This window comes from Aptenodytes forsteri, unplaced genomic scaffold (genome assembly GCF_000699145.1).
Source record: "Aptenodytes forsteri isolate BGI_AS27 unplaced genomic scaffold, ASM69914v1 Scaffold171, whole genome shotgun sequence".
NCBI lineage: Eukaryota > Metazoa > Chordata > Aves > Sphenisciformes > Spheniscidae > Aptenodytes > Aptenodytes forsteri.
Window position 1 is genome coordinate 4,333,972 of NW_008794211.1, and position 27,401 is coordinate 4,361,372.

Consider the following 27,401-nt stretch of genomic DNA (forward strand, 5'->3'; position numbering starts at 1 on the left):
TGGGCCTGGTGGTGTTGGGTTGACGGTTGGACTCGATGGTCTTAGAGGTCTTTTCCAACCTTAATGATTCTATGATTCTATTCTATGATATGAAGGGAAATAAAAAATTTACCACTTGCAGGTAAATGGAAGAAACAAGCTACTAACAATTAATTTTATGACCATACTTTCTCTTACCTTATATTAGTTGTTTCTCAGCCGTCCAAGACTTCGAAGCATGGCTATCATCTTATTTGCAATGACTATGGGAGACGGATTGAACCAACATAACAGAAATTCCCATTACTGTGTACTGTCAACTATGCAGAGACCACCAGCATGACTTATCACTCCAAGTGCTTCTCTGAAATATCTCTGAAGAGTTTGCCTATAATTGTATTCAATGTAGCTGAAAGTTAAGGTGCAGTAACCTTGACGTTAAAGCTCTGCTACTAATGACACTTGAAATACACGGAATCTTTTTATGTGAGAGAAAAGAAGGTAACATTCTTTACGCAGTGAAGAACAAACACCTGATAAACGAGCAGTCCTGTCAAGAGAATAGATTGTTCTTATGTCTAACTGCACAGAAAAAAGGCATTAAAAACTAAAACGTGAATCACCAGAATACAGTGTACCAGATAGGGTCGGGGTTTATTTCATATATTTTTTTTTTAATCATGCTTATGTAAAACATACTGTATATTCTGAAATACCAATAAATATCCAACTCACAGAGGGGAAAAAAAAAAATCAAAACATACGCTGCTTGCACAACCACAGATACCTCATACTATCAAGGAAACTTGTCCTATTCTGAACAGCTGTAACTGCATTTATTTTAGTCAGCAATTAAAAGTATGGTTATCACACCTGCTCTCCTCTCCCCTCCTGAACTTTCAATGTTCAGAATTGGATAGGGACATTAATACCATATATTAAAATGGTTTATTATAGGAATGTTTTTGCTTTTCACAAAGCAGAAGTATGCAGCAGATGGATATTGCCTGCCATGTACAAGGAACGAGACTAATAGCTAAAGGGAGACGGCAGACTTCTCGGAGACCTTGTCCCTTACACCAGGTGTGTTAACAGAATCGCCAGCAGGGAAAAGATAATAAACCTTTTGGAGCAAGGCAATGACTGCTGCTTCTGGGACCATATCAGCATAGTAACAAGCATTTGGTGCTGTTGATGTATGCAAAGTTTTATCATTATTATTAGTATATATTTTATGCAAATGGAGTATCGCATGATATTGAGAAAATGTGTCTTTTGATGAAAAAACCCTAGTGTCCTGGTTTTGGCTGGGATAAGAGTTAATTTTCCTCCTAGTAGCTGGTGTAGTGCTGTGTTTTGGATTTAGGATGAGAATAATGTTGATAATACACTGATGTTTTAGTTGTTGCCCAGCAGTGTTTATATTAAGTCAAGGACTTTTCAGCTTCCCATACTCTGCAAGCAAGGAGGTGCACAAGAGCTGGAAGGGAGCACAGCCAGGACACCTGATCCAAACTGGCCAAAGGGATATTCCATACCATATGACGTCATGTGCAGTATATAAACCAGGGGGAGTTGCCCAGGGGGCCGCAATCGCTGCTCGGGGACTGGCTGGGCATGGGTCAGTGGGTGGTGAGCTGTTGCATCACTTGTTTTTCCTGGGTTTTGTTCCTCTCTTTTTTTGTTGTTTTCCTTTTCATTACAATTTTTTATGATATTTTATTTCAATTATTAAGCTCTTCTTATCTCAACCCATGAGTTTTCTTACTTTTGCTCTTCTGATTCTCTCCCCCATCCCACCGGGGTGAGGGGTGAGGGTGAGCGAGCAGCTGTGTGGTGCTTGATTGCCAATTGGAGTTAAACCACAACACCTACCTACTATTATACCATTGGCATAATTTCCATCTATTTTTACCTTATTTACAGCAGTTCTATAAGGTATCTGAAAATCTCATGCTTTCATTTTTTGGTCCTTTCATCCCAGAATGATTCAATCTACACATTTTAATAAGGGGTAAAATGATATCAACCAATTCAAGCAACATTAACCCCAAGTGAGTGATGGTGGAGAGACAGCTATATGCTAATAAACCACCTTCAAGAACAAACTTAATTTCTGCAGAATTCCTACCTGAGTCCACAAAACAGGATCATTTATTGGCTGCAGCCACTACTGCAGTTTTGCTAAAATTCAATTTGCTGACTGGAAGAGCACATGAATTTAGCTGAACTTTTTGTACTGGTTTTGTTGCACGGATATCAGAAGCCAGAATGAAATTTCAGCTCTAAGAGACTGAAGTAAGCTTTCCACAGAACACTGTTTTGATGAAACATAACAATTATGAGAAAGAAATCAGAAATACTGTACAGTATGTGAAACACTCTTATGTTTCTTCCCTTTCTGGAAATATTAGATGCGTAATTTATTTGGCTGCATCTTCTTTCCACAAAAATTTACACAAATTTGGCTAAGTCTTTGGAAAAATTAAAAACTACAACTGCAAATACTTTAATGGACTTCAAGAGTTGGGCAATCAAACTCCCAAAATCTCACGTGCACCATAGTCACGCTGTCAGTGCTGATCAGAAGTTTTCAATTGCTGCAAACCCTAGAAAAAAACACCATCTTTCTGATTTCTCTTTTGACTGCCTAAGCACCTTCTCAAATACAACATGGTTAGAATACCATGTTGTATTCATATTCTTGAAATCTTTATCCCTAATTCTCTAACTCCTTATTCCTCTTCTCAAATCACTGATCACTGTCATCATACGTATTTCTAGTAACTTAAACTCAGAATGCAACCATTATCTCCAAATCAGGACTTGCTAGTCTTGCAATCCATCCATACCTAAAACCTTTTACTAACTTAAGTAACAATTTAACTTTCTTCTTAATCTAATAGCCAAGGTGCAACATAGCAAGGACTAACATTCTCCACTCCAATCTGAATTCCAATCTGACTGAAATATCACCTCATGCCCATTGAAAATGTTTCTGCAGAGATGATTCATTTTTATTAATGAGTCACTTCCATCAGGCTAATTCTTGCTATTGTTCCTTAGTAATTTCTCTTCCACTACTGCATCAAATAAAAGAACACTTTGCTTGTGAAGATTAAGATCTACTATATGAAGATGTCAGCACGCACTTTTATTTCACAGTCAGTGTCTCCTTAAAAGGGAGTCAGTCCAAAAATTTGTTTCTCCCAATCCAGTTGTCACCCCCGAAGAAAATCCAGTTTCTGAAATAAGGAATTTTTGATTTTACATTCTTTACCAGAATTCAACTTAGAACACTTTCTCCTCACCTTCAAAAAGAAAACAAACCAACACAACAACAACAACCACCCCTCCTCCCCCAAAGTTCTTAGGCAGTCTTCTCTGGCCTCTCTTCCTGTTCTTCATGCCAAAAAAAAATTCTTATTACCTTGAACAATCTTGGCTATAACACTACAAGAAGTAGTAACGTCTCTCTCTTTCCTTGTATTTTCCTCATCTACTTGCTATCTCTATGTACTCACACGCCCACCTTTATATTGGAATATATTACAAATAACCATCCAGGCTAAACAACCCCAGTTCCCTCAGCCGCTCCTCATAAGACTTGTCCTCCAGACCCCTCACCAGCCTCGTTGCCCTTCTCTGGACACGACGTACAAGAAGTAGTAACTTCTCTCTCTTTCCTTGTATTTTCCTCATCTACTTGCTATCTCTATGTACTCACACGCCCACCTTTATATTGGAATATATTACAAATAACCAAGCTTCTCTGTCCAGCAACACAATGCCCTGTCTACAACACCTGCAATAATGTGCTGCGCTTTTTTAAAATTATTGTTTGCTTTAGAAGCACTTCAGAGCTGTCAAATTCCACAGAAAAATCTACTGAAAGTTAAAGGCCAGATACCAGTGAAGTTATAAGAAATATTCATTCACTTAATGTATAATGTGATCAGGGTCCAGAACATGCTGTTATTTCAAATGGAAGGGAATGGATGTTGTATAGCCTTTATACAGCCTCATGAACTCTAAGCAAAAAAGGGTACCTTCCGAGCTAGGAGGGCATCATTCATGAGCAGTCAGGCCCACTCTTATTTATGCTCAACCCCAAAAACAATCTGTTACCACCACAGAAACGTATTCCCCATACATATCAAAATATGCCAAAGATCAGTACTTATTTTTATATACATTTACTTGTGGAGTATAATGAAGACCTTCTCCTCAACTCCACCCCAGCAGGTGAAAAATTTTGTAATATCTTCAGTTACATTATATCAGAGTACTGACTGAATCATATTAAGAAAATAAATTAATTGGTACAGTAAGCCTTGTAATACTTAACTTCATATTGCTACAATTTTCTGAGTATTACAGAAATTTGTACTGAAACTGCATAATTGCATTGTAAAATTTGTCAAGGGAGAAGTTAATAGGTTGTGCCTGGGAAGAGGACAGCTGGTACTTCAGCAGATGGGAAAGCATGGGAGATATTTTGGGACTGTAGGACAAATAAATTACATAAATATAGTTACTTCAGAACTTGCTGTGAAGCAATTGGTCATATTGACATCATAGTTCTGAGGGATAAGAAGTCCCCAGAGCTGTTGTGCGCTTTCATCACAGCACTGGATTGTGCTTAGGTGATGGTTGGAAATTTCTCTTCACACATGGTTGGAAATTTCTCTTCACACATACTTTTTTTTTTTTTTTTAAAGAAAATGTGAAAGTTCTCAAGCAGAAATTTATTGCAAGGGAAAGATTTTACAGCAAACCACCAAAGAACAGCTCTGACGAAGTGCTCCAGTACGTGGAGATGTCATGCCCCAGGAAGGCTGTACTAGGTCTTGTTACCCACAGGCCATCTGGCCTTTCTTTGAAAAGTTTCCACTAGGGTGAAGGCAGGACTCTGTTGCTCCCACAGCTGCTCCTGACCCACTGCAGAATTTCATCAGTGCTGCTCCGGTTTTGTATGCTATGCTGCACATCGTGGCAGTCCAGTACTCACTTCACAAGCAGTGGGAGGAGGAAGCTCCAGGAAAAGGGTGGGCTGGACAGACAGGCAGCAGGCAGCGTTATGGTTTCTCCAAGGTAAGCCATCCCTACACTGCTTTCCGTGATACTGAAAATTACTTCCTTTTTAAAAAACAAACCAAAAACCCTTTGTAATGTACATACTGAGTTTACCTTGCTCAGCTATATAGTGATAGAACAAGGTTTTAGTCCATATCTCCTCACAGCCTTTGATTAGCTTTAATGCAGTGCCTTCTGATTTATTCTACAGTGTACCGAGAGGACCTTTTCTTATTCAACACATAATTGCTGTATTTGCACATGCTGTGTATGCTGAAAACAATAAAAAGTTAATGAAGAAAAGTACTGGTTGTAATGACTTAGTAATATTGTTAGATTTGTATTTGGAGTTGATTTTTATTGTTGTGGGTTGAAGATGATCAATAGGAATATGTAATCAAGTTGTATGTGCTTTTCATCTCCTGAGACTCGTCTTGTAAATGAGATGAAGAATCTCACAGGATTTATCCTGGAGAGCAAAAACTAAATAGAATAATTTAGAATAATCGCTTAGATTTCCTCTCACCAAAAGCTAAGGGAAAGCTACCAAGGATTGGGAAACAAAATTATACATTTCTTAAAGATTATAAAAGACACCACTGCTCATATTTTGAGATACTTTTCCCATTACCTTTCAAACAAATAATTTTGTCAAGAGCACTGTACTACTTAATGTACTTAGATATTGAATATTTTAGGACCATGCATTTTCTCTACCAGTTAATTAGCTAAGCTTTCAAAGTACATGCTAGTTGGGATACTGCACCTTCACTGAAAGCCAGCCTTCCAGAAGATAGGAATAAGAACAGTAAGTCCCAAAGGAAATCATTTTTATGATAAAGAGTCGTAATGTGCCCCAGTAAAGGTGAGGATTGATTGTTATGGCCTATTGTTACTATAATTAGAAGTCAAACACCAATTAGCAGTTCTATTAATAAGATTAATCTCTGCAATATCTGCAGCTGAGACCCAGGGCTTGTGTGCAATAAGCCAGTGTGAATTTAAAGTGCAACAGCTATTCTGCACTAAAACTCCCAGTCCGAATACTTACACCAGACAAAAGAAAAAAGCTCTGCCTTTTTTGAGTTTCTACATACACTATTGGTCTTACTACATCTTTCTCATTTCTTGCTTTTTATTTTGTTTAAACACGTTCTATCATGATTTACATCATTGATGGGGATAGGTGCAATGCAGCATGAAGTCTCCCAAACTCTGGTTCACAGCCACTCCCTCCGCATTGCACCAGGTCAGGGTAAATCTAATTTAGTTTTCCATTACTAGTAAACTCAGACAAGTAGTAATGGAAAAAAAAAAAGACTTCTTACAAATACAGAAGTACTCTTCACATGACAGGAGTCCGTTATAAAGTTAGGCATCATTTATTTCTTTCAAAATAGGAAGGTAAGAAACAGTCAAATCCAATCTCCCAAGTTAATACACTATACAGTTCAGAGTACAGAAGCTGAAAGAAGGACAAGATCTGAAGATGAGGTGACAAGTCACACACTCATGCTCTTTTATTTTTGTAGGTATCAAAACCATCATTTGTATGGTCATTCTTTGATTTTATTTCATCTGAGTTTTGTCTTTTACAATAACTCTCAAACAGAATTTGTCCACAGATAAACCTACACCATGCAAGGTAGAAATAAGGCTTTTACAAAATGTAGTAGCAAACAGGTCAAGGCAACCTCTAAGTGTCACTTACACCATAACAATACAATTAATCTCACCTTCACCAAAATTTACTCATGTTTGCCATGGCTTATTAGCCAAGAGGCTTTGTAATGGATTTGCATTTTCCTTTCTTCCTTTTAAAGGGAGACTATCTGATTTCTTTGCATAAAACTATTAATTAATCGAATATAGATTTATGTGGAGACAGTCACATTTCAGTCGGAAAGCATTTAAGCAATTATTAAAAATTACAAACATCTTTAAGCTTGTCTACAGTAGAAAGAATTTGCTGGCAAAACTTTACTGGTGAGCTGAGCAAGTGAAGATACAGCTTACACAGTAAAAGACCTCCTTTGCCAGAATAACATTTACCTGTTCCTAAACCAGAAGGTAGCCCTTTGCTATTGCAGTCATCTACTCCAACTGGAGATGTGACAGTCTTCTGAGTCAAGAACAGCATTATCATCTCTCAGCTGTTTGGTTGCATTCACAAGGACACGACAGAGGGTACTTGCCAATAATTGGAGCTCTCAGGGAATGCAGAGCCCAAGGTGCACATCCTCATGGAGTATTTATTCTGTTTATCACTTGAAGTGGAACTCCTTTTACATTTTCTCAATTTCCAGACAAAGTGTGCTCACACCTCATACGCTATTATGCTAAATACACAAAGCAGAGTATTGCCGTTTCAGATCCCTCTCAACCATAAAATCCCAGTTCAACAGCAGTCCAGGACACATGCAGAAGTAAAGTCAACAAACCAATGTCCATTTGTGCAAATTTGTGCAGACTGCAAGTCTCAAAAGCATACTATAACAAGTATATTACCTCTACACTTTTGACTATGCTAGTCCATATTTACCTTTACAGACTGAAGATGTCCAAGGATCATCATTCACATAGCTTCAATTCCCTGGAGGCAGCCTGATTGCCTCATACATACAGTAATTAAAGACTGCTCTAACAAGCACAGCATCACCTCTGTTACACCTGCCATGGCATGGGTTTTAGAGAAAGAACAGATAGAGCTGCAGATGGCAAGCTGTCACCTATGAGAAATGGAGGAGATTCCTAGTGTCCCCACTAATACACAGCAACTTTTGGTGGCATATCCCTAAGACAGATAAGACCTTTACGCTTGTGTTATCATAATAGGCCTTGACACAATCCACGTCACTAATTCTGAAAATCTTGGGAAGGAAAGTGTGGTGGGTTGACCTTGGCTGGACGCCGGGTGCCCACAAAGCCGCTCTATCACTCCCCTCCTCAGCAGGACAGGATGGGGGAGAAAATAAGATGGAAAAAACCTCGTGGATCAAGATAAAGGCAGTTTAATAAAGCAAAAGCAAAGGCTGTGCGCGGAAGCAAAGGAAAACAAAAGTTTTATTCTCTATTTCCCATCAGCAGGCGATGTCCAGCCACTTCCTGGGAAGTAGGGCTTCAGTACATGTAGCGGTTGCTCCAGCAGACAAATGTCATCATAATGAATGCCCCCCCCCGCCTCCTTTCTCTTAGCTTTTATTGCTGAGCAGACATCATATGGTATGGAATACCCTTTGGTCAGTTTGGGTCAGCTGTCCTGACTGTCCCCTCCCAAGATCTTACCCACCCCCAGCCTACTGGTGAGGGGGGAATGTTGGAGAGACAGCCTTGATGCTGTGCAGGCAGTGCTCAGCAGTAGCCAAAACACTGGTGTGTCATCAACACCTTTCTAGGTACCAATTCAAAGCACAGCACTATGAGGGCTGCTATGGGGAAAATTAACTCCATCTCAGCCAGACCCAATATAAAAGTTCTTTGGATATTTCAGCTCTCAAATGACCTTAAGGACACCTAACAGGCTAGATTATGCCAACATCAGTGTGGCCTCTTGTGAGCTACATACTCATGAATGCACACCAACTACAGCGTTAAACACAGAGCATGAGGCTAAAGGCAGAGGGTAGAAAGTTCACTCATCTGTTTAAAACACATTTTGATTATCACCTTGTGAAGAAGACTACGTTCTTGAAAGACCTGACCTTCATGAAGAAAGCTAGATGAGTCTGACCTCATTGCTGACTCTGCTTTGAGCAGGAGGTTGGTCTACAGACCTCCTGAGATCCCTTCCAACTCGAATTATCCTATGAACCTAGATGTACTATCAGCAGCATCTGGTTTACCCTGAAAGGAGGGTAATGGAAGGTTGAACTTTCCCTGAAGGTGATGTAAAGCTCTTTGGAATCCAGGGGAAGGAAATTAAGTTAAGGCAAAACTTTGTTTTCATATCTAGCAAAGAAAGCTGGGAGTAAGCTAGATGGAACTGCAAAGGGACAGAGCAGTATATCCTCTTTCCTTAGGGTCCTTAGAATGACGCCTACCCCCTCCTGACTTCTTTGCAACCAAAGAAAACTTCCAGAGGAAAAGCAACCAATGGATGAATGAACCCTCAGGTTAAGATCTGGTATTTCTTGGAGACCTTTAAGTTGCAAATGAATGTTCCTTTAGAGAAGGTAAGAACAAGATGACTTTGGCATAGGCACAATGACAAAGAGCATGTGAAATCAGACTGTGTGACGCGTGTGTGTGTGCGCGTCTCTCTCTCTCTCTCTCTCTCCCCAAAAAAGGGTACCCAGCGCACTTAGTACGTGTGTGTGCGTCTCTCTCTCTCTCTCTCTCTCCCCCCCCAAAAAAGGGTACCCAGCGCACTTAGTAAGAATTACTACTGGAACCCGATGAGCAAAGGATCCATCGCCATAACAAAGTGCTGCTAACCTCCACTTAAATTGGGCTTTTGTTGGAAGCAGCATCAATGCTGGTTCCAAAAGCATTACTAAAACACTAAGTAAAAGGAGTATATGTTCATGATCACTGTCACTACAGTATTACCACCACTCTTCCAAGCAGCAGGAAGAATTCTGATTCAGAGACAAGTTTATCCAGTGAGTACCACCTTCTTGTAGGAAAGCATGTTCATCTTGCAAGAGATGAATTCCTGGAGCTTTAAAGGCCAGCTGCATCACTCTTGTGGGAGAAGAGGCAGGGACAGAGCCCAGTATTGACAGCACCAATCCAGCAATCTGTTTGCTGGATTTACCAGGTTTTAGTATGGATCTGAACTAGTACTTTCTGTATTCCACTCTACACGCACATAGACACACACTTGCTGAATTTGGTAGAATAAAAAGGTCTTTGCTTGTCAATGACCACAGGATCCACCAGTGTGAATACACAGGCAGATTTGACTGAAAAAAGGATTATTTTGCTTTTACACCTCTGACAAGCATCCAAGGAAATCTGCAGAGCTGACTCAATGGATGTCAGTGCTAGAGGGTAATTTTGAAACTGGCACTAATGGGGAAAAAAAAAAAAAAGAGATACAAAACATGACAGAGAGAAGAAAATAACTCGCTGTATTAGAGCCAAGGATACTGAGGCCTGAAGAGATGGCGTGAGTTTGTTCTTTGGTGTCACTTGCATTTTAAGCTGCAATATAAAGGCTATGTGAGGAATTCATTACTCAGTATAAAGCCAAGGAGATTCCTCAATCCCCAGCCAGTAGTGTCTGGCAGTGCCAGACATGAACAGAGTAAGATACCCATTTGGGTATTTAGTGAGAGGGCCCAAGCCAGTCTTGGTATCTTCAACTGTAAGAATCTAGTTCCAACTATGAAGCATAAAGCTGTAAGTGTTCAGAAACCATATGATCCTGGAGCTTCAATTAAAAACCTCACCTCCAGCAGCAAAGTAAAAGAACAGCAAGCTGCATACTTGACTATCCAAGTGAGTTTTGCTCTGAAAGAAGGCAACAGAGAGGAGTGTCAGACTCTAGTATAATCACCAGTTAGGAAATGGGTCTCAACGCTCTTATGAATCTGTTATGAAGCTCTAGGCTCCCATGTCACATCTAAGGTGTTCTCTGATACTATTAGCATGACAAATTATCATTACTTAGATTCTGCCTAAACCCAAATGTGAGTTCTGCTTTCTCTTCAGCACAGGAGCAGGAAGGAATTTCAAGGGAATACAGGATGCCGCTTTGCTTGAGTACAGGCAATGACATCAACCCTTACATGATACTGCTTGCATACTCTGTAGCGAGCACTGCACTTCATCATTACATTTGCAATGCTTCTGTAGCCAAGGAAATATTTTCCTAAAGGCTAAGAGACCAGCAGAAAGTTTCAACTTCAGGAAATCTATCCAGCAGCTGAAATACAGCTGTTTATCATGCTGCTACTTCTCCTCCTCATCCTCTTTTGGGATCACTGGTGCTGAGCTGGAAGTAAAGCCAGGTTCTTTTCCCCGCCAATAGGAATAAAGTCAGGTTGCTGGCAACATGATAGGGAGGTGGCTGTACAGAGTCAAGCATGCCAAGCAGACTTTTATAACAATTCCCCCCTTATCTTCAGCACGGCTCATAAGGCAACCAACAGTTACTATGATATCCTTGCGTACAATGACCCCCAAGCCCCCAGCTTAAGGCGGGCAGAACACGTCTCCTGCAAATTATGAAGTGCTAAAGCTGGAGGCAATGCCGGCCAGAGGCAGCACCATATAACTACGCTAGCCCTGTTCCTGTAACTACCTAAATTGTAATCCTCATCATTCTGGAAAAGATTGCTCTCTGGTAGCAGGCATCAGTTTTGTTCCATTGTGTACCAGTAAAAAAACAGATGCCAGCTAAGCAGCTAGCTAAACTATTTTTATACATTTAGGTCAATTGTCCCATGAATTGACATATCTAGAGAACAGGAGAATAGGAGAAAAAAAACCCAACATTTTTTTGCTATTCCAAATTCAGCTCTCAGTGTTTTTCTGTTTTAATTATAGTTATTGTATTGCTTGCTTATATTGTGATTCAAGAATATGAAATAGGGAGAAGAGGTTATGCAGAACACGCCAGATTCCAGGATGAAAAAGTCCACCATGTTTTTTTGTGGTTTTCTAAGTTAAATAATTATCGCACTGTTACATCTTCCTGGCCACAGATTGTACGTTTAGTGGAGTACCAGATATAGCGGACTGATGTAACCGGGCTATCCACTGCGGGACTGAATATTTAAAGAGAGCACAAGAGCTGGTTCCAACACAAACAGTGGGAAAAGAAAGACTGGACTGGTGCAATCACTGACAAGTACTGGAACAACTTAGCTCATGCTCGAATTTCAGGAATGCAATTAATTAATCACTACTAAGTACCCTAAAATCAAGCAAGCCATATCCCAGCTAATAGTCCACAATATAACATTCACAGCACGTAACTATCAGGCAATGAAGATGCTCATTACAGTGCCAGAAATAATATTTCCAGCAAAATATTATATATAAAGATGAAGTAATTATATGGCATGGCAACAAAAAGAGCTGTATAGTTTACAGCTGAGCTGAAAATCTGTAAGAATCTATTTCCAAAAAATACTTTCCAAAGCTGGAGACATATAGGAACAATAAAGGATTAAGCGTATTTCTTCACTTCATATCACTGAGGGATATACTTTGCCTTTGATATGTATGTCTAATACACACACCATATATAATTACACCGTAACCAAGATAGCAGACAAAAATGTTCTAATGGAAAATTATGTCCTTTTGTTCTTATTCAGGAGAAAGCAGTTTGTAAAACATTATTTGTAATACATAAAACAATCACAAAAGCCCTTTAAGATCACAATTTTACAAGCTGCCTGTTCTCTTAGCTTTATACAATGAGGAAATAAAAATCAGAAATTAGACTCACATTTAAGAGTGTATTTGGAAAAGTACCTTAAATAAAGAAAGGAGTCCAAAGTCAAAGGCAAAGCCCACAGTGACTTCGGTGGAGGGCAAGAACTGGCCACTACGGCACAAAATGAAACAACGCATTGGCATTCTCATAGCGTGCATCAGTTTGTATTTATACCGTGCTACAGACTTGAAGTGTCATTGAAAATCCATTTAAATTAACAACTCCATAGTTATCACTTGTGCAGACAGTAATGAACCTTAAGTGAACCTGTGTGGGCGTATTCAAAATGGCTTCATTTTTGGAGTACCTTTGTAACTCTGAACTAGATATTATAATGGCTATTGACTTGCTCAAACTTAGATTATTAGGCTAGATTTTCAGCTGGTTGAACTGGCATAGTTCCAATGATGTCCATTTACACCAACTGGCTCATTATTAATTCAAGGTCTTATTTGCTCCTTAATGAATACTTCCACTAGTCACCTTCCCAACGGCAGCTTTAAACGCTCAAACGTCACCTCCATGGTCAGGATCATCATACTCAAGAACTCAGTTATCAAAAAATAACACTTTTTCTCTCCTTTTATGAGGCATACTTAAGGTAAACTTTTTTAATCATTTACAAAACAAACTAAAATATCTCCTGTGCCATAATTAACTACCTAGAATTATGCTTTCATACAGTATCATTTGCATATAAATATAAAAATTTTGCAACCCTAAGGGGACGTTAAGGATGAAACAAAACAAGAATGGAATTAAACAGCTAAAGGGACAACACAGCCCTCCATAACAAGCCTCTTTTATAGCCTTGTCTTTTTTCTTACTTATTGTTATTTCTGTCTGTACCCATTCATACGTATTTTCCTTCTCTGTTATTTTAAGATACTACATATAATTTAACATCTTTATTTTTTTGGTCTGTTCAATTTTACAATGCTATCTCTGCACTTCTAAAACAAATCAGGATACAAACATGTCACTACGTTTCTGTATCTTCATTTAATACATCACAGTGGTCAGAAACACAATTAACTGAAAATATGACAGCCTGTTCCCTCAACCAAGCAACACTCACAATTTTTCAGAAGGGTTTCAAAAATTCAAACTTTACAATTTTTCAACCAGATCTCACTTATTACTTCAGTGGAACAGTTAACTGTCAAATATACAAAGGAGGGCAACCACTATTTTTTATTACTGTTGTTACTACTATTAAGTAATTTAGTTTAAATACTTAAAAAATATTTAGGAACTCGATGAGGCTGAATTATCTCAGTGAGAGCCTGAGGAACCTTAATGGTAGGCTCAGTAATTCTGCTGTGACACGTGGGAGGCAAAAACTTTATTCTGCACTGTTGTTTCATGGGAAAATATCCTTCAAAGGGGCTATAGCAAAACTTACATGCTCGGTGAAACCAACTGGTATTCCACAAGCCTAGCATTCTGACTCTGAAATTTCTAGTACGTACGTGTACCCGAGTAACACCTGAGTAACCCAAAATGAAAATACTACTAAAAAATATTTTCTAGCATCTTTACTTTTTTGATTCCAAGTCCCTCTCAACATAAGCTTTCAAATAACTATCTCGATCCAAAGGTTTTTAATTTGGTTGTGCCCAAAAGCCACAATTAAGATATAAGTGTGGCTATTTTAAGAGCTATATAAAGAGTAGAAATGGTTTTCACTGTGGAAAGCTTATGATAATCCTGAGGAACAAAGTTTTGTAATTAGTTAAGTACTGATTTTCCTTAACAGCTGAGCAGACCACTTAAGATGCTTTGATACCACCATGAAGTTGCTCATCAAACGTACCTGGCTAAAGAAAGTTACTACATACCTGGAATAAATTCCACTGACCATGTTGTGCTGGAAAGAGAGTTCTGCCGTGCTGGGTCCAGCAGCTTTGGAAATAAGTAATACGACCAAACCTCGCATCTGTAAATTATTTCGGCTATCGTACACAAAACCTCTGCAAAAAGGAAAGAAAAAAAAGCATGTTTTCACAATCCATTTTCACTGGTCATACCAAAGTGGAAAGAAAGACTCAGACCTCAGGCTGCCATAATTTCATCAAGTCTTTAATATTCACGTTTGCATGGAAATAAGCTGCAATTATTAATCATGATCTTTTGCCATCCTTTACCTGACACTTACAATGAAATACTACTACTGCAGAGAAAAGCAAGTATTGAGGATTAAATCTTGTTTATTTCCAAGGAGCAGCATACGTCCTGCATTTCATGTCATGTCATGAAAGGAGTATTTCAGAATAATTCAACGTGATCTACTGTAACAGGAAAATAAGAGCTTTCAGTTTCTTGTCTGAAGTACAAAAAAGCCAAAAGAAGCCTCATACTTCAAGAGAAGAAAGGGAAAGGAGGAAAGGTACAACCAAAATCTATAACTTGCTGAAAGGGAACAGTTTAAATCAGAATGGTTATGAACAGACTGCACAATACATACAACATGTCTAAGTATATTAGGAATAGACTTTGCAGAACCTGATGAAAGACATAAAAGTTAGAGATAAATGAAGTAGAGACAGGCTGTTTTAAGCAAAATAACTGTTTCAAATACTGCACCTTTAAATTTGGGGTCAAAAGGAAACTGCCCCCAAAAACATATCTGTTGAAAGCAATTCTAAATGACCACTTAGATACACCATCTCAGAACTTAACTTGGTTTAAAGCAAGCTTAGCTTTCCTTTTTGACTGCAATGTCTCCAATTGTATTCTTTCTGTCCTTGTCAAGCTGCTTTCTACTTCCTATATTCATCAATAAGGCGAAATAGCTAGAAGAAAGGATAATACATTCCAGATGCTATTAAATTTGTAAACTAATTTCTAATAAATAAGAGCCCGTATCTCCAGTATCATCTAAATATTTGTTAAATAAATCATATGAAGAACGACATCACAGATTACTAAGCACTTTAACTCATTTTATTCCAGAGTACAATTTTAGCCCTAATAACTGAAGGAAATCAAAACAGAACTGTCTTTAAAACATCTGAATAAAAGTTTAAGATGTTGATCTTGGAAGTACGTTTGAATAAAGAAAACAGTGCATGCAACCTAAAGTTTAATTTGGATTTTTTTTCATTACATTTACACCACTTCACAACACAAGAGTATCTTCAGATAGTATACAGTATCTTATACTATTTCATTTACACAGACACATAAACATTAAAAAAAAATTTTATTTTAATAGCACCCTTCTGTGTGAAAGCTCTTGTGCTACTGCAAAAAAAAATCTTGACTTCTTTTCTTGAGTCTTTACAACCTTTCCTAGAGATGCGGAAATGGCCCAAACTACACATCTCAAAAAGCTCTAGAAGAATGAGACGGTCCACCCAGGTAGCTGGTACTGGATAGCTACTGGGCTTGACCTTCACACCTGCACTGATTCCAGGCTAATACTTCCCCCTCCAGAGAAGCCCTGAGCTCAGCTCATGCTTAATGCAGTCACAGCCTACAAATGCCACTAATGATTAACGTAAGAGGAGGCCAGCATGGCTCGTACAGCTTCCTAGAGAAGAATGAGAGGGTCCACCCAGGTAGCTGGTACTGGATAGCTACTGGGCTTGACCTTCACACCTGCACTGATTCCAGGCTAATACTTCCCCCTCCAGAGAAGCCCTGAGCTCAGCTCATGCTTAATGCAGTCACAGCCTACAAATGCCACTAATGATTAACGTAAGAGGAGGCCAGCATGGCTCGTACAGCTTCCTACCACAACATTTTTAGCTCTGGTGGTGTCTAATGAGCCAAACGCAGCCATGGCTTTTTGTTTTGTGCCTTTCTAATATGCCCACAACCCATTTGCTTCACCTGTAGACTAATGGGCTGGCGCACCCAGGACAAGTTAGGGGTGGGGTATACCGAGCCTGGCGGCACTACACCCCACACTCTCAGCAACGTGGGCAGCTGTGGTGCTAGAGAAGGTACCAGCTTCTGCTAAATTTCCAAAAGAGAGAGCAAGTGTGCATGGCCTCAGACAGTAACAGAGTTTGGTTCAACTATGTTGAGGTTTTAAGAACCAAGTGGATACCAAACGTTTACAGTCAATGCTGAAATTTAGCCAAAAGCAAGCACTAGCCACCAATCTTAATCTGCAATAATGCAATTAAATGTTAGTCTCTCTTAACAGAGCAGCAAAATGCAAATAGCAATTAACACATTACCTTGCTAGCTAATCTTAAAATAAACCAATTAAAATGTTTCTGAAAATTACAAGAACATGGGTAATCAATATTTTAGTGGAAGACAGTCAGCACAGATTTTAGCACACGAGAACCAAACATAACTTCCTGAGAAGAAACCATGCCACAGAGCCACCAGCTCTCACTTCTTCCATCCTCAAAGATCCTTCAAAAAAACAACCAAAACAAACCCTGAATAAAACAGCATAAGAACCACTGAAAGGAAGATACTATATAACTTCCCGGAGCAGACAATGATTTATTTTGTAGACCAGTCCGCAGTACTTCTCAACCACTCCAAGCTGGGAGAGCTTGTGCAGCTCAGATCTCTCCCCGAGAGCACACACTGCAGTCCTGCAACATCCACCTTTATTTTGCTTACCAGATACATGTAGCGAGGGATTTTAAAGAGGAGGGGACAGCTGCTTGCCTTCAATATTCTGTGAATTTATAACTTGCATACGTTTATTCTCACCAATATACAGTTAACAGAATGCAGCCAAGACAGTTAAACACTTAAAACTTTATAGATTTCCAAAGTCAGAGTCAGAATGAACATTAAACTACCCAGGAAAAAACAGAAAATACATATAATGAATAATATATAGTGTGTATGTATCCTGTATACAGAATTCATAATTGTTTGTGATGGTGTAAGTACTTCTCTGGCTTAAACTTCAGTTGACCACATTACTCACAAGCACACAAGTTACACAGATGATGCAATTAAATTCAAATATATTTCCTCAACTCCATTTACAATTCCATCATTTTAAAACAAAAGCGGTTTTAGGAAAAAATTGCTTTTTTCCACATAAGTATGCTAGTAAAATCAGAGTGCCTTACTAAATGCAGGATCCATGAGAAATGAGTAACACTTTAAAAAAAACAAACAAAAAACAAACAAAAAAGAAATATAGCAAATTATGGTGATACTTTTAACAATCAGAACACTTTGGGTTTTCATGCCTAGTGCTCTACAGCTTGCCAAGGGACAGGATATTACAGAAGTAGAGAAGAAAGGTATTCACCACAGGATTATAAAGCACTGGCCTTTAAATAAGCCTCTGCCTAGACAGACACCACTAGAAGTGAAGCACTACAGTGCTTCTACCTGATTCAGACTAGGTGAGGAACAGAAGCAGAAAACTACCTGTGCTGAAAATATTCAAACCGTTTCATAGCAGTAACAAAAACAAGTGTTCAGAGCTGTTCAGGGGGCTGGCAACACCACTAGCAATGAATGCCTTGCATGCTTAGCAAAAAACTATTAATGAGAAGTGCAGATGTGGGGTGGGGGGAAGAACAGGACATAAAAACTAAATAGTGTAATAATAAGGAGCAACTTGCCTGTCATTTCTACACCTAATCATATAGCCTATATGTTAGATATGGTTTGGATGTAATTTTAGACAGGATTTTCTATGAATTACCAAACCAGCAGTCAAAGTCTAATTCCATTCAAAACATGACTGAAGTTGTGCTAGTGACATGTAACATATCCACACTAAAGCAAACCGCATTGGACTTGAAACAAATAAAGCCTACGGTGATCATCCTTTAGACACTAGAAACTACTGCAGCTACTTGACATGGCTTCAGGGGTCACATTCACATTCTGAATTAAGCTCCCAAGAGATATTCTGCACAAGTAACAGCTACACAAAAGTCTTCCAGATGGTGCAATTAGTCTTGATGGGTATGTGGCAGGAGACAGGTGCCTCTAGGGAAAAAAGTGAACTAAAAGCAACCCAAGTGGAATTGTGCACACAAAAAAAGATGCATCAAGCTGAGATTCTTGGAAAACCTCTGCTGAACACCACAAGTACATGCACAGGGTACCCAAAAAAGAAATGGTAGCACAATTTTGCTTGCTCTTACAGGCTGGGTGTCTCGCAAATTACATACTTCATCCTCAGGGGACCGCATACCAAAAAAGGTAGGTAAGTCAAACACTTCTACAATTCAGTTTTGCAAAACATTAAGAACGGGGGGGGGGGAGAGAACGGGACACACAGAGCAAAAAAAAGAGAAGAAAAAGGAAAAAGGCAGGCATTTAAATATTATCCAAGTGACAGAATAACCCATTTGAAAACTGACAGATTCACAGTTTTAAATACAGATCACTGTTCACAAAAAATTCATCTTACAGCACAGGGGAGAAGCACCTAGTTCTGACACATGCGCAGTATGACACTGTACAGGCACAAGAGACTCACACCACCCACTCAAGCAATGACACTGGCTAATAGCTAATGTGCTGCAAATTACACCTCCTACTACCAGAGTCCGTCTGCTGCAGAGAATAAATCAAGCAAACATGAGCATTTCACTTAATGCTTTGTGTATTTCTCCACATGTGCAGCCATTTCAGTAGACTTTGCAGTTAAAATATTAACCTCCAATAATTGTCAGGTTTAACTCCATCAGTAATTTACACTTTCATAAAAAAAAAATCAACTATTTATTGCAAGCACCATTTGTATTTTTGAGCAATCTTGTTTAAATACTTCAAAGATTTTAAATTATTTGCATGAGACAAAACCAGCTAATGTTCTTACCACTTTTTTCATTAAATTAAACTCTGAAATTAAACAAGAGAGGAAATATGGCAAATACAACAGTTACTGTAAGGAAGAGATGGACATGGGGGAAATTTCATTTCATGGGACCAAATGGGAGTTTAAAAAAAAAAAAGCACAGGCAACTGTGAAGTCAACTGACTGCAAGTGGGTGTAGCAGAAGACAGCATGCTTATGGGTAGTAGTGCTAGTTCAAATTTAACCACTAAGAATACAGAACAAACTTCCAATCTAAACAGATGTGATAAGGTTTTTTTGGAAGGGTCAAAAAGGGGTTGTTAAATGTTTAGTCAAATGTTTTTAGCATTTCCCAAATGTTCTGCTCATGACCGAAGCAAACGAGAGCTGCGGGATTTGCAGCCTTTTCATCTGTTACCCCAGCAGGCCAGTAGGAGCCCCTCCACCATCGCCCAGGTGTGTGCTCTAGCCACTGGCCTCTGGAAGGGGCTGAAGTGAACAGATCGCTGTCCCCTTCACCTCTGTTGGCGATTCTGCCCTTCCTTTCCATGCATTTTATTGAAGATGTCCCACTGACAAGATCAATCATTTTGTTTCAGGTCATACACGAGCTCTGTTTAGCTACAAGGGAAAGGAAAACAGGGAGATAGGTAGAGATTCCTCTACCTTCCCACTTCAGATGTCAACGGGGTGGTGATCAGCCATTCCTCTACCTTCCCACTTCAGATGTCAAACAAAAGGAGAAGAAAAAAAAAAAAAATCACCTGTTCACACAGCTCTAATAAAAAGCAGCTGGGAAAGTCTGTAACACAACCAAAATCAATTATGCTGATGAAGAAGAGTTATAAGCCTAGGATAATGTCATTGAAAACACAGGCTAGTTTTAGGCTGAAACACAAACTGTTCTGAAAAAGAAACCCCTCTATTCAAACTGACAATCCCAGATGTGACAATGCAAACACAGTTTAAAATCTGTAATATCTCAGGAAAGTACTATCTATTTTGCCCAACACAGAAGGGTTATCAGGATGCACTCATGGTTACCCGTGCAGCTACATTTTAAAAACCCCACACACTTTTTCAAAATTAATTATAACTGACAATTCTATATCTAGTGCTAGAGGTAAGGCATGGGGCTATTCGGCAAGACTGTCGGCTTCTTTATTAGAAATGCAAGAGTTCTACCAGCCTCAGGGCTTTTATCCAATTTGCTTTATTAATGACTTGTCAAAAGTAAGTAAGAGAAAACTCTCTGACATACTCATTTTTTAAATGGATGTTGAACCGCTGTATTAGAGATGCACTTATTTGAATCATAGGATTCACCATATGACCATATGATCACACTCAAACATGCCTACACTTAAATACTCAGAACATTCAATTTTATATATTTGGTGTATGCTAACAGCAGTCTATAGCGACTTATTTTCACCTGCTACTCAAGTTTCAAGTATATATTAAATACCCTTCTACACAATATATCTTCAAAACATGTTAAAAACCCTGGTCCATTCCAACGTCCATGGCCAGATCTGTTGAGGGGGATCAGCCTTGTCACGACGTGTGTTTTGAGCACAGTTCAGTGGGGTGGGGGGGAAGACAAACTTCACATCGGGAGAACAGCATTTAAAAATGGGATTCAAATTAAATATCCAGCTGACAGGAAATGGTAGAAGGAGGGATGCTCTGAAACTCAACGAGCCATCTCAACTTAAAACCCACTGGAGGCTGTAGATGAGAACATGCGTGTTTCAGAAACTTATGCCTGGGCTTGGACAACTAAACATCTCTTTGCATATGGAAACTAAGTTTTGGGGTTGGGGGAATTTCTTTACCTGAAAAACATGGTTGTGATAGGGGTGGGGCTCATTACCACTATGTAACTGTCCACTAATTAAAGGGTTTATCCAGCAACAGCAGACTTGTGTAATGAGCATTGATGTTCCCATCCCACTTTGCGGGAAGATGCTCTTATGGCAGGTTACAAGGGAGGTCTTTCTAACAGCACTCCTGCTCTCCTTGCCTCTGAGCAAATGAGGGTCTCAACCCATTAGCTTTGTGAAGCCAATCACAAAGAAACAGAAGATTTCACAGACAAAAACCAAAAAGGACTCTGGTGTGAGGACGACAGAGGCCTGTCTCTACACTGGCTCTTCATCCAAAGTAAAAAAAAAAAAAAAAAAAAAAAAAAAAAAAAAAAAAAAAAAAAAAAAAAAAAAAAAAAAAAAAAAAAAAAAAAAAAAAAAAAAAAAAAAAAAAAAAAAAAAAAAAAAAAAAAAAAAAAAAAAAAAAAAAAAAAAAAAAAAAAAAAAAAAAAAAAAAAAAAAAAAAAAAAAAAAAAAAAAAAAAAAAAAAAAAAAAAAAAAAAAAAAAAAAAAAAAAAAAAAAAAAAAAAAAAAAAAAAAAAAAAAAAAAAAAAAAAAAAAAAAAAAAAAAAAAAAAAAAAAAAAAAAAAAAAAAAAAAAAAAAAAAAAAAAAAAAAAAAAAAAAAAAAAAAAAAAAAAAAAAAAAAAAAAAAAAAAAAAAAAAAAAAAAAAAAAAAAAAAAAAAAAAAAAAAAAAAAAAAAAAAAAAAGGCAATTTAGAAGTAGTGTGGCCTTCACTTATGATACAAAGCAACTTTTGAATTTTTTGTACACTTTAAATACAGCTTGTACGAAATTTAGGTATTCGAGTGTCCCAGAAATCCACATAAGGTATGTCTTAAAAATATTAAATATATTCTTCACAAACTGAATAGAAACATAACAAAGAATATCTTAGTTGCTTTATCTTGGAAGAAGGTTGCAGGAGCATACCTTCTAGAACAAGAAGCTTCTGGAGGAGAGCTCCTAAGGTCCTTTCCAACCTGAGTGACTCCATAAGAGTAGAAAATAGCTGCTCAGTTTTCACAGGATTTTGCTTACAAGGAGAAACATTTCTTAACTAAAGGTGAAAAATTCCATGCAAAGTTTCATCACTCCATTGCTTATTAAATGTGATCATTGCGGGGACTGGGAGTGTAGAAAACTATGCTTAGAACGGCAGGAGGTGCACAGAACTTGGAGTCAATTGCATCATTCCCAGAACTAATTTATCACAAGACAAAGTCTTAAGACATAACTTTTTGAAGGATTTCTAGGAAACATCAGAGCACCCTTCATGATTGGAAGAGAGACTGATCTCTTTCTGGAGTTGCTACATGTACCTATTTCTTCAGGCTTACATTGTAGCACTTTCAAGAAGCAAATTCCAACCACCTTTAAACAGCAATGATCACAAAAGATAAGTAAGATAGTTAAATAAAGTTGTGGAGATTCAAATGGGCAAGATCCCACAAAAATCAAGTCTTATCATAAAGATGAAGTTTAAGAAACTACAGGTTTCTGGGCAGGTGCAAAGCAAATAGTGATACTTGGCCGTGGTTACTTGCAGTTCATTGTACTTGAGCATTTACAGCTCCTAGAAACCAATACAGCCTTCAAATTCTTGAAAGAAAAAAAACCCAAAGTTTTCCCTGGAGCCTGTAGAACCGCATTTAGACACTTGTATCACTGCTACTAGGTTTACCAGGTTTCCCTAAGGCAGAGGTTATTTGAATTATTGCCATGAAGATCAGCTACAAACTCGTGTATTATTTTACAGGGTGGGGGTTTTTTTTTTAATGTACTTACTTCCTTTAGGATAGGTTATCCCCTAGGATCAATGGGAAGAGTTGCTGTTAAAAAAATAACAAACAAAAACATTCTAAACTCCCATTTTTCTGCAAAACTTATGACCAGTTGAGGATGAAGAGGAAAAAGTTTTGCTTGGTAAGAAGAAGGGAACCACCAACTTTTTCACTTGAATGAAGACACACAGCAACAGTTTGAAACTAAAGTTTCAAAAGAGCTGGTTTTAGGTTGCATGGTCATTTAAGATCTGAAAACAGCCTACTATAGACACAGCCAAAACCCACTATAAAAATGAAGAGGAAAAAGTTTTGCTTGGTAAGAAGAAGGGAACCACCAACTTTTTCACTTGAATGAAGACACACAGCAACAGTTTGAAACTAAAGTTTCAAAAGAGCTGGTTTTAGGTTGCATGGTCATTTAAGATCTGAAAACAGCCTCTACTATAGACAGAAAAAACCCACTATAAAAATAAAGGGCAGTTATAATCAGAAATTTATCTCAAAGATATCGATTATTCAGAAAAAAGTTGGGGTTTTTGTTTTAGGTTTTGGTTTTTAAATAATTCTACCCTCCACCCACCAGATCTTATGAGTGGTAGGGGCATGGCAAAAAGGACTACCTTAAGGATGACACTAAAGACACCACACAGAAAACAAACCACCAAAATGTATTTTTAAACCAACTGCCAGTCTCTGCTGTTTTTCCTGGTCAGTGTTTGACTTGATCTTGGAATGTGATGTGGATAGCAGGCAAGCTAACACCAAAAAATGCAGTTAGTGTCTGAGTGCAATTACTCTCACCAGCAGTAGCTTGCAGGTCTGGCACCCTTATTTTTCTAACCACAAATACTTAGACAGAAGCCTAATTTTTGTGTGTCTGATTTCTCCATCAATATTTACTTTATTTAAACTTTGTGGGAGGTCTAGCACCCCACTGTCGACCAATATCAACACGTCTACTCAAGCACAAGACTACCTTTTCAAAAACATGCTCTCTCGGACGCAGGAATATTCTGCTAAGTGAAAGCAATACAAATATTTTTGAAGAGTTCTGTGAATGACAGAAATATGATTAGCTTCACAAGGCTAATGAATTCAGACACCTCTGGAGGTCCAGTGTCACTTCAGCAATACTGTAATCGTAAAGCCTGTCATAAAAATGTATTTTGCATTAAATAAACTCTACTAGCGAAATACAACAATGAAAGAGGTCAACTCCTGGCCATTATCTCACACTGAAAATGCTCACAGCATGTTTTACAAATGGATGAAACATAAAAAGACAAAAATGTTAGGATATGTATTGTCATTAGAGAATGATCTAAAAAGTTCTTATAACCTTCTGTACTCAAGAATATTTCTAAATGTCAACTTAACTGATCTTCAGCATTATTCAGATTAATTACAAATATTTATTCCTTAAAAACACTGAAGGCTCTTTACTTGTAGTGAAAAAGAGGTTCCAAGTTCTGTCCTTCAATGAATTGTTTTCACTTAAAGTAAGTAGCTTAAGCCAAATACACACTAAGAGTCCTGTAAATACAAATCTTCCTTTTAAATAGAAAGAAATAGAATGTTTTAAGTGGTTGAAAATCAACCAGCGCCATTACTCCAAATGCAGCACCTCTTCTAAAGACTCTACAGATTTGTCACTACCTACTGAAGTTAAGTGGTTATACACAGCAGAAGCCTTTCATAAACTCGTGGGGAAAAAAAACACACCTTAAAACACAGTGAAGAATTAGGACAGAATGCAAGGCAGCAGTATGTACGTACGGTCACAAATGGGAAGAAATATAAATGCTTCCAGACACTATGACAAATGTATATACTTCTAAATACTATACACTGGGGGCCTTTCAAGGGTTTATTTCAAGTAAAAAATCAATTTTAAGCCAATAGTGGAGAATACAGACAAACCTAGACCATAACTCTTACCACTATAATCTTCATTTTGATGTTTTTCTCTAGATTACCGATTCTAGAGAGCCTCTTCTCAGTGAGATCCAGGTGGTTGACACTGATAATTAAGATGAATCTGGGTTTTTACTCAGGTAAGAAGTATTTTCAATGTGACCTCCACCCAAATTTCATAGTTTTCACTCCACTGTGTCAATATCGCAATCAGGCAAGTTTGCCTTAACAGGAAAACCTCATTTTACAAAGATAAACACTTACCACAACAAATATCTGCTCCCTTTTCCCGGACCATTGCTGAGCATCAAATAAGCTCATTAAGTTATCAGTGGCATGCTTTAAATTTATGAAGTCATGAAACAAGATAGAGCATAAAAATGCTGAAAGCATTTTACAGTGAAGCAACTGTTGGAAAAAAAAATCACTGGAAAACTTTAGAGATTTTCTATTCTTTTTCCCTCAGAAAAGACAAGACTTTAGAAGGCTTGAGATTTTAAGCAAACACTTGTGGTTTTGGAAATGCTGGTTTCCATGGCAACCAGTAAGGTCTTCTTTATATAGCATTATAAACAGATGGTAAAGACCGGTCATGTTTGCTTCTTTGCCAGCATATCAATAGAACTGCTGTACTACTCTATCTCATGTATTAGAGTTATTAAGTAACTTGGGTATTTGAGCAACAAAATCTACAAATCAGACATGCTTAACTAGTACCTTTTTTTTCCATAAACACATGAAGATTCTCAACAGTAAAGTCACTGTAGTCTATATAGTCAGATTTCTTTGGCAAAGCTTTTTATAAATGTTTTCTCAGCACTTGCCATGCAGGCTACATTACTACCACAAATATGAATCTGACAGGGATTAAAATAATGAATTCAAACAGGAAATAGAAATGTGACTATATTTACACCCACTGGTATTAAAGCGTGCTTTAGAATTACGTTTTTGTTGCATTACATTTGGAATTATTCAGAGAAGATACAGCAAACTGTAAACTCACCATCATGTCATAATAAGTAGAAGTTATTCTTGCAGGCGATCGGTTGCATTTTAATCTTTCAGTTGTAGTTATGTTACACCATGTGCAAGTGTTCTTGTTTTATAGATGGCTGGAAGTATCAAGAGAATTTGAGTTGGTACAGCATTTGATTTGGTACCTCCCCGGAAAAGTCTGAAGCACTAACTTCTAGCAGTGCAAGCTAACATAGATTCTTGCCGTTGCATTTAACTTATTCCTCCAGTGTTTTAGCTAATAGGTTTCATGCCATAAATTGGAAAAAAAAAAGTAGAAGAAAGGCAGAAGCAAAACTCCCATCGGGTTTACTGACTGCACGTCAGGAGTCCAAATTACACACTTTGATCTAAAGTATCACCTGTATGCTAACAAGATTACAAATTACTTTATTATCAAACTATTAAAAATATCAGTAATTCTAAGCCAACTCGCACTGAAGTTCATGCCATTTTCCAGTTTCAATCAGTGTTTGCACATAAAGTCCCCACAAAATAATTAACAAAAATAAACAATGGAGCATTTGTAAAGTCTGGTGGTTTTTCCACTAAGCAGTAGCATCTCAAGGACAAACATAATACCTAAAAAGTTATCTTTTCTTTACTCCAAATACAAATTTCCAGGCTTACTCCTATCCAATCTGCTACCAATATCACAGCAGTTATCACTAATAAGCTTGAGATTCACAAAAATCCCCACACAACCCAAAGTTCTCAAAACCCACTCAACTTCATAAAACAACCAATAATACATTTAGGAAAAGTGTGAACTACTAAAGATGTGAATATGTTTGGCAAAGATCAAGAGGATAACAAGCATTCAATATGCACAGAGGAGCCAGAAATGTGATAGGGTATGGATGAGAAGTCTTCCTACACATCAAACGGGACTGCATTAAGCATCAAGTTCAACAGATAGATAATCACACACAATTTTTGTGTTGCTAGTTTTGTATTTATCTGTTTGATACCAGGCAAATGGTACACAAGTACAATTTAACAGTGGGGTCTGTTCTGCCAAAACCCCAACAGTTTCCAACAGTGCTTAAAGTGTACATACCTAACACTACTTAGCATAAAATTCCTAGCTCGGTTTGGTTGCACAAGCCCATTTAGAAGCACACATTCAGATGGCAAGAAGTCCCTGTTGCTGTCTTTGTCTTCAAGCATCAAGGCACTGCCCATTGCCGTGATCAACATTCCAGCAATCCCAATACACTTTTGTCATTTTAGGATACTGTTGTTCACCTGCTGGCTACACCAAAACCCACCATTTCCATGCTCCAGGTGATTTAGCTCCACCATAAGATAAATCCAGTGTTAATCTTTACATTTCATATATAAACTTGATCAGTATCAGGTGGAGGAGGATGAGGTTAGGGAACATTTAAACAAATCAGACGTGCACAAATGTGGTGGGTTGACCCTGGCTGGACTCCAGGTGCCCACCAAAGCTGCTCTATCACTCCCCCTCCTCAACTGGACAGGAGAGAAGAAAATATAATGAAAGGCTCATGGGTCGAGATAAGGACAGGGTGATCACTCGGCAATTACTGTCATGGGCAAAACAGACTCGCCTTGGGGAAATTAGTTTAATTTATTACCAATCAAAATCAGCGTAGG

General features: G+C 38.1%; 1 protein-coding gene across 1 annotated transcript in view; it reads right to left on the reverse strand.

Annotated features, from left to right (window-relative positions):
- The window catches only part of PDSS2 (decaprenyl diphosphate synthase subunit 2), a 127,786-nt gene that overhangs the window by 58,886 nt on the left and 41,499 nt on the right, over positions 1 to 27,401 (reverse strand). The window contains exon 2 of the mRNA XM_019473579.1: positions 14,287 to 14,418. Coding sequence (XP_019329124.1) covers positions 14,287 to 14,418 — 132 coding nt within the window. The remainder of the gene's footprint in view (positions 1 to 14,286; positions 14,419 to 27,401) is intronic.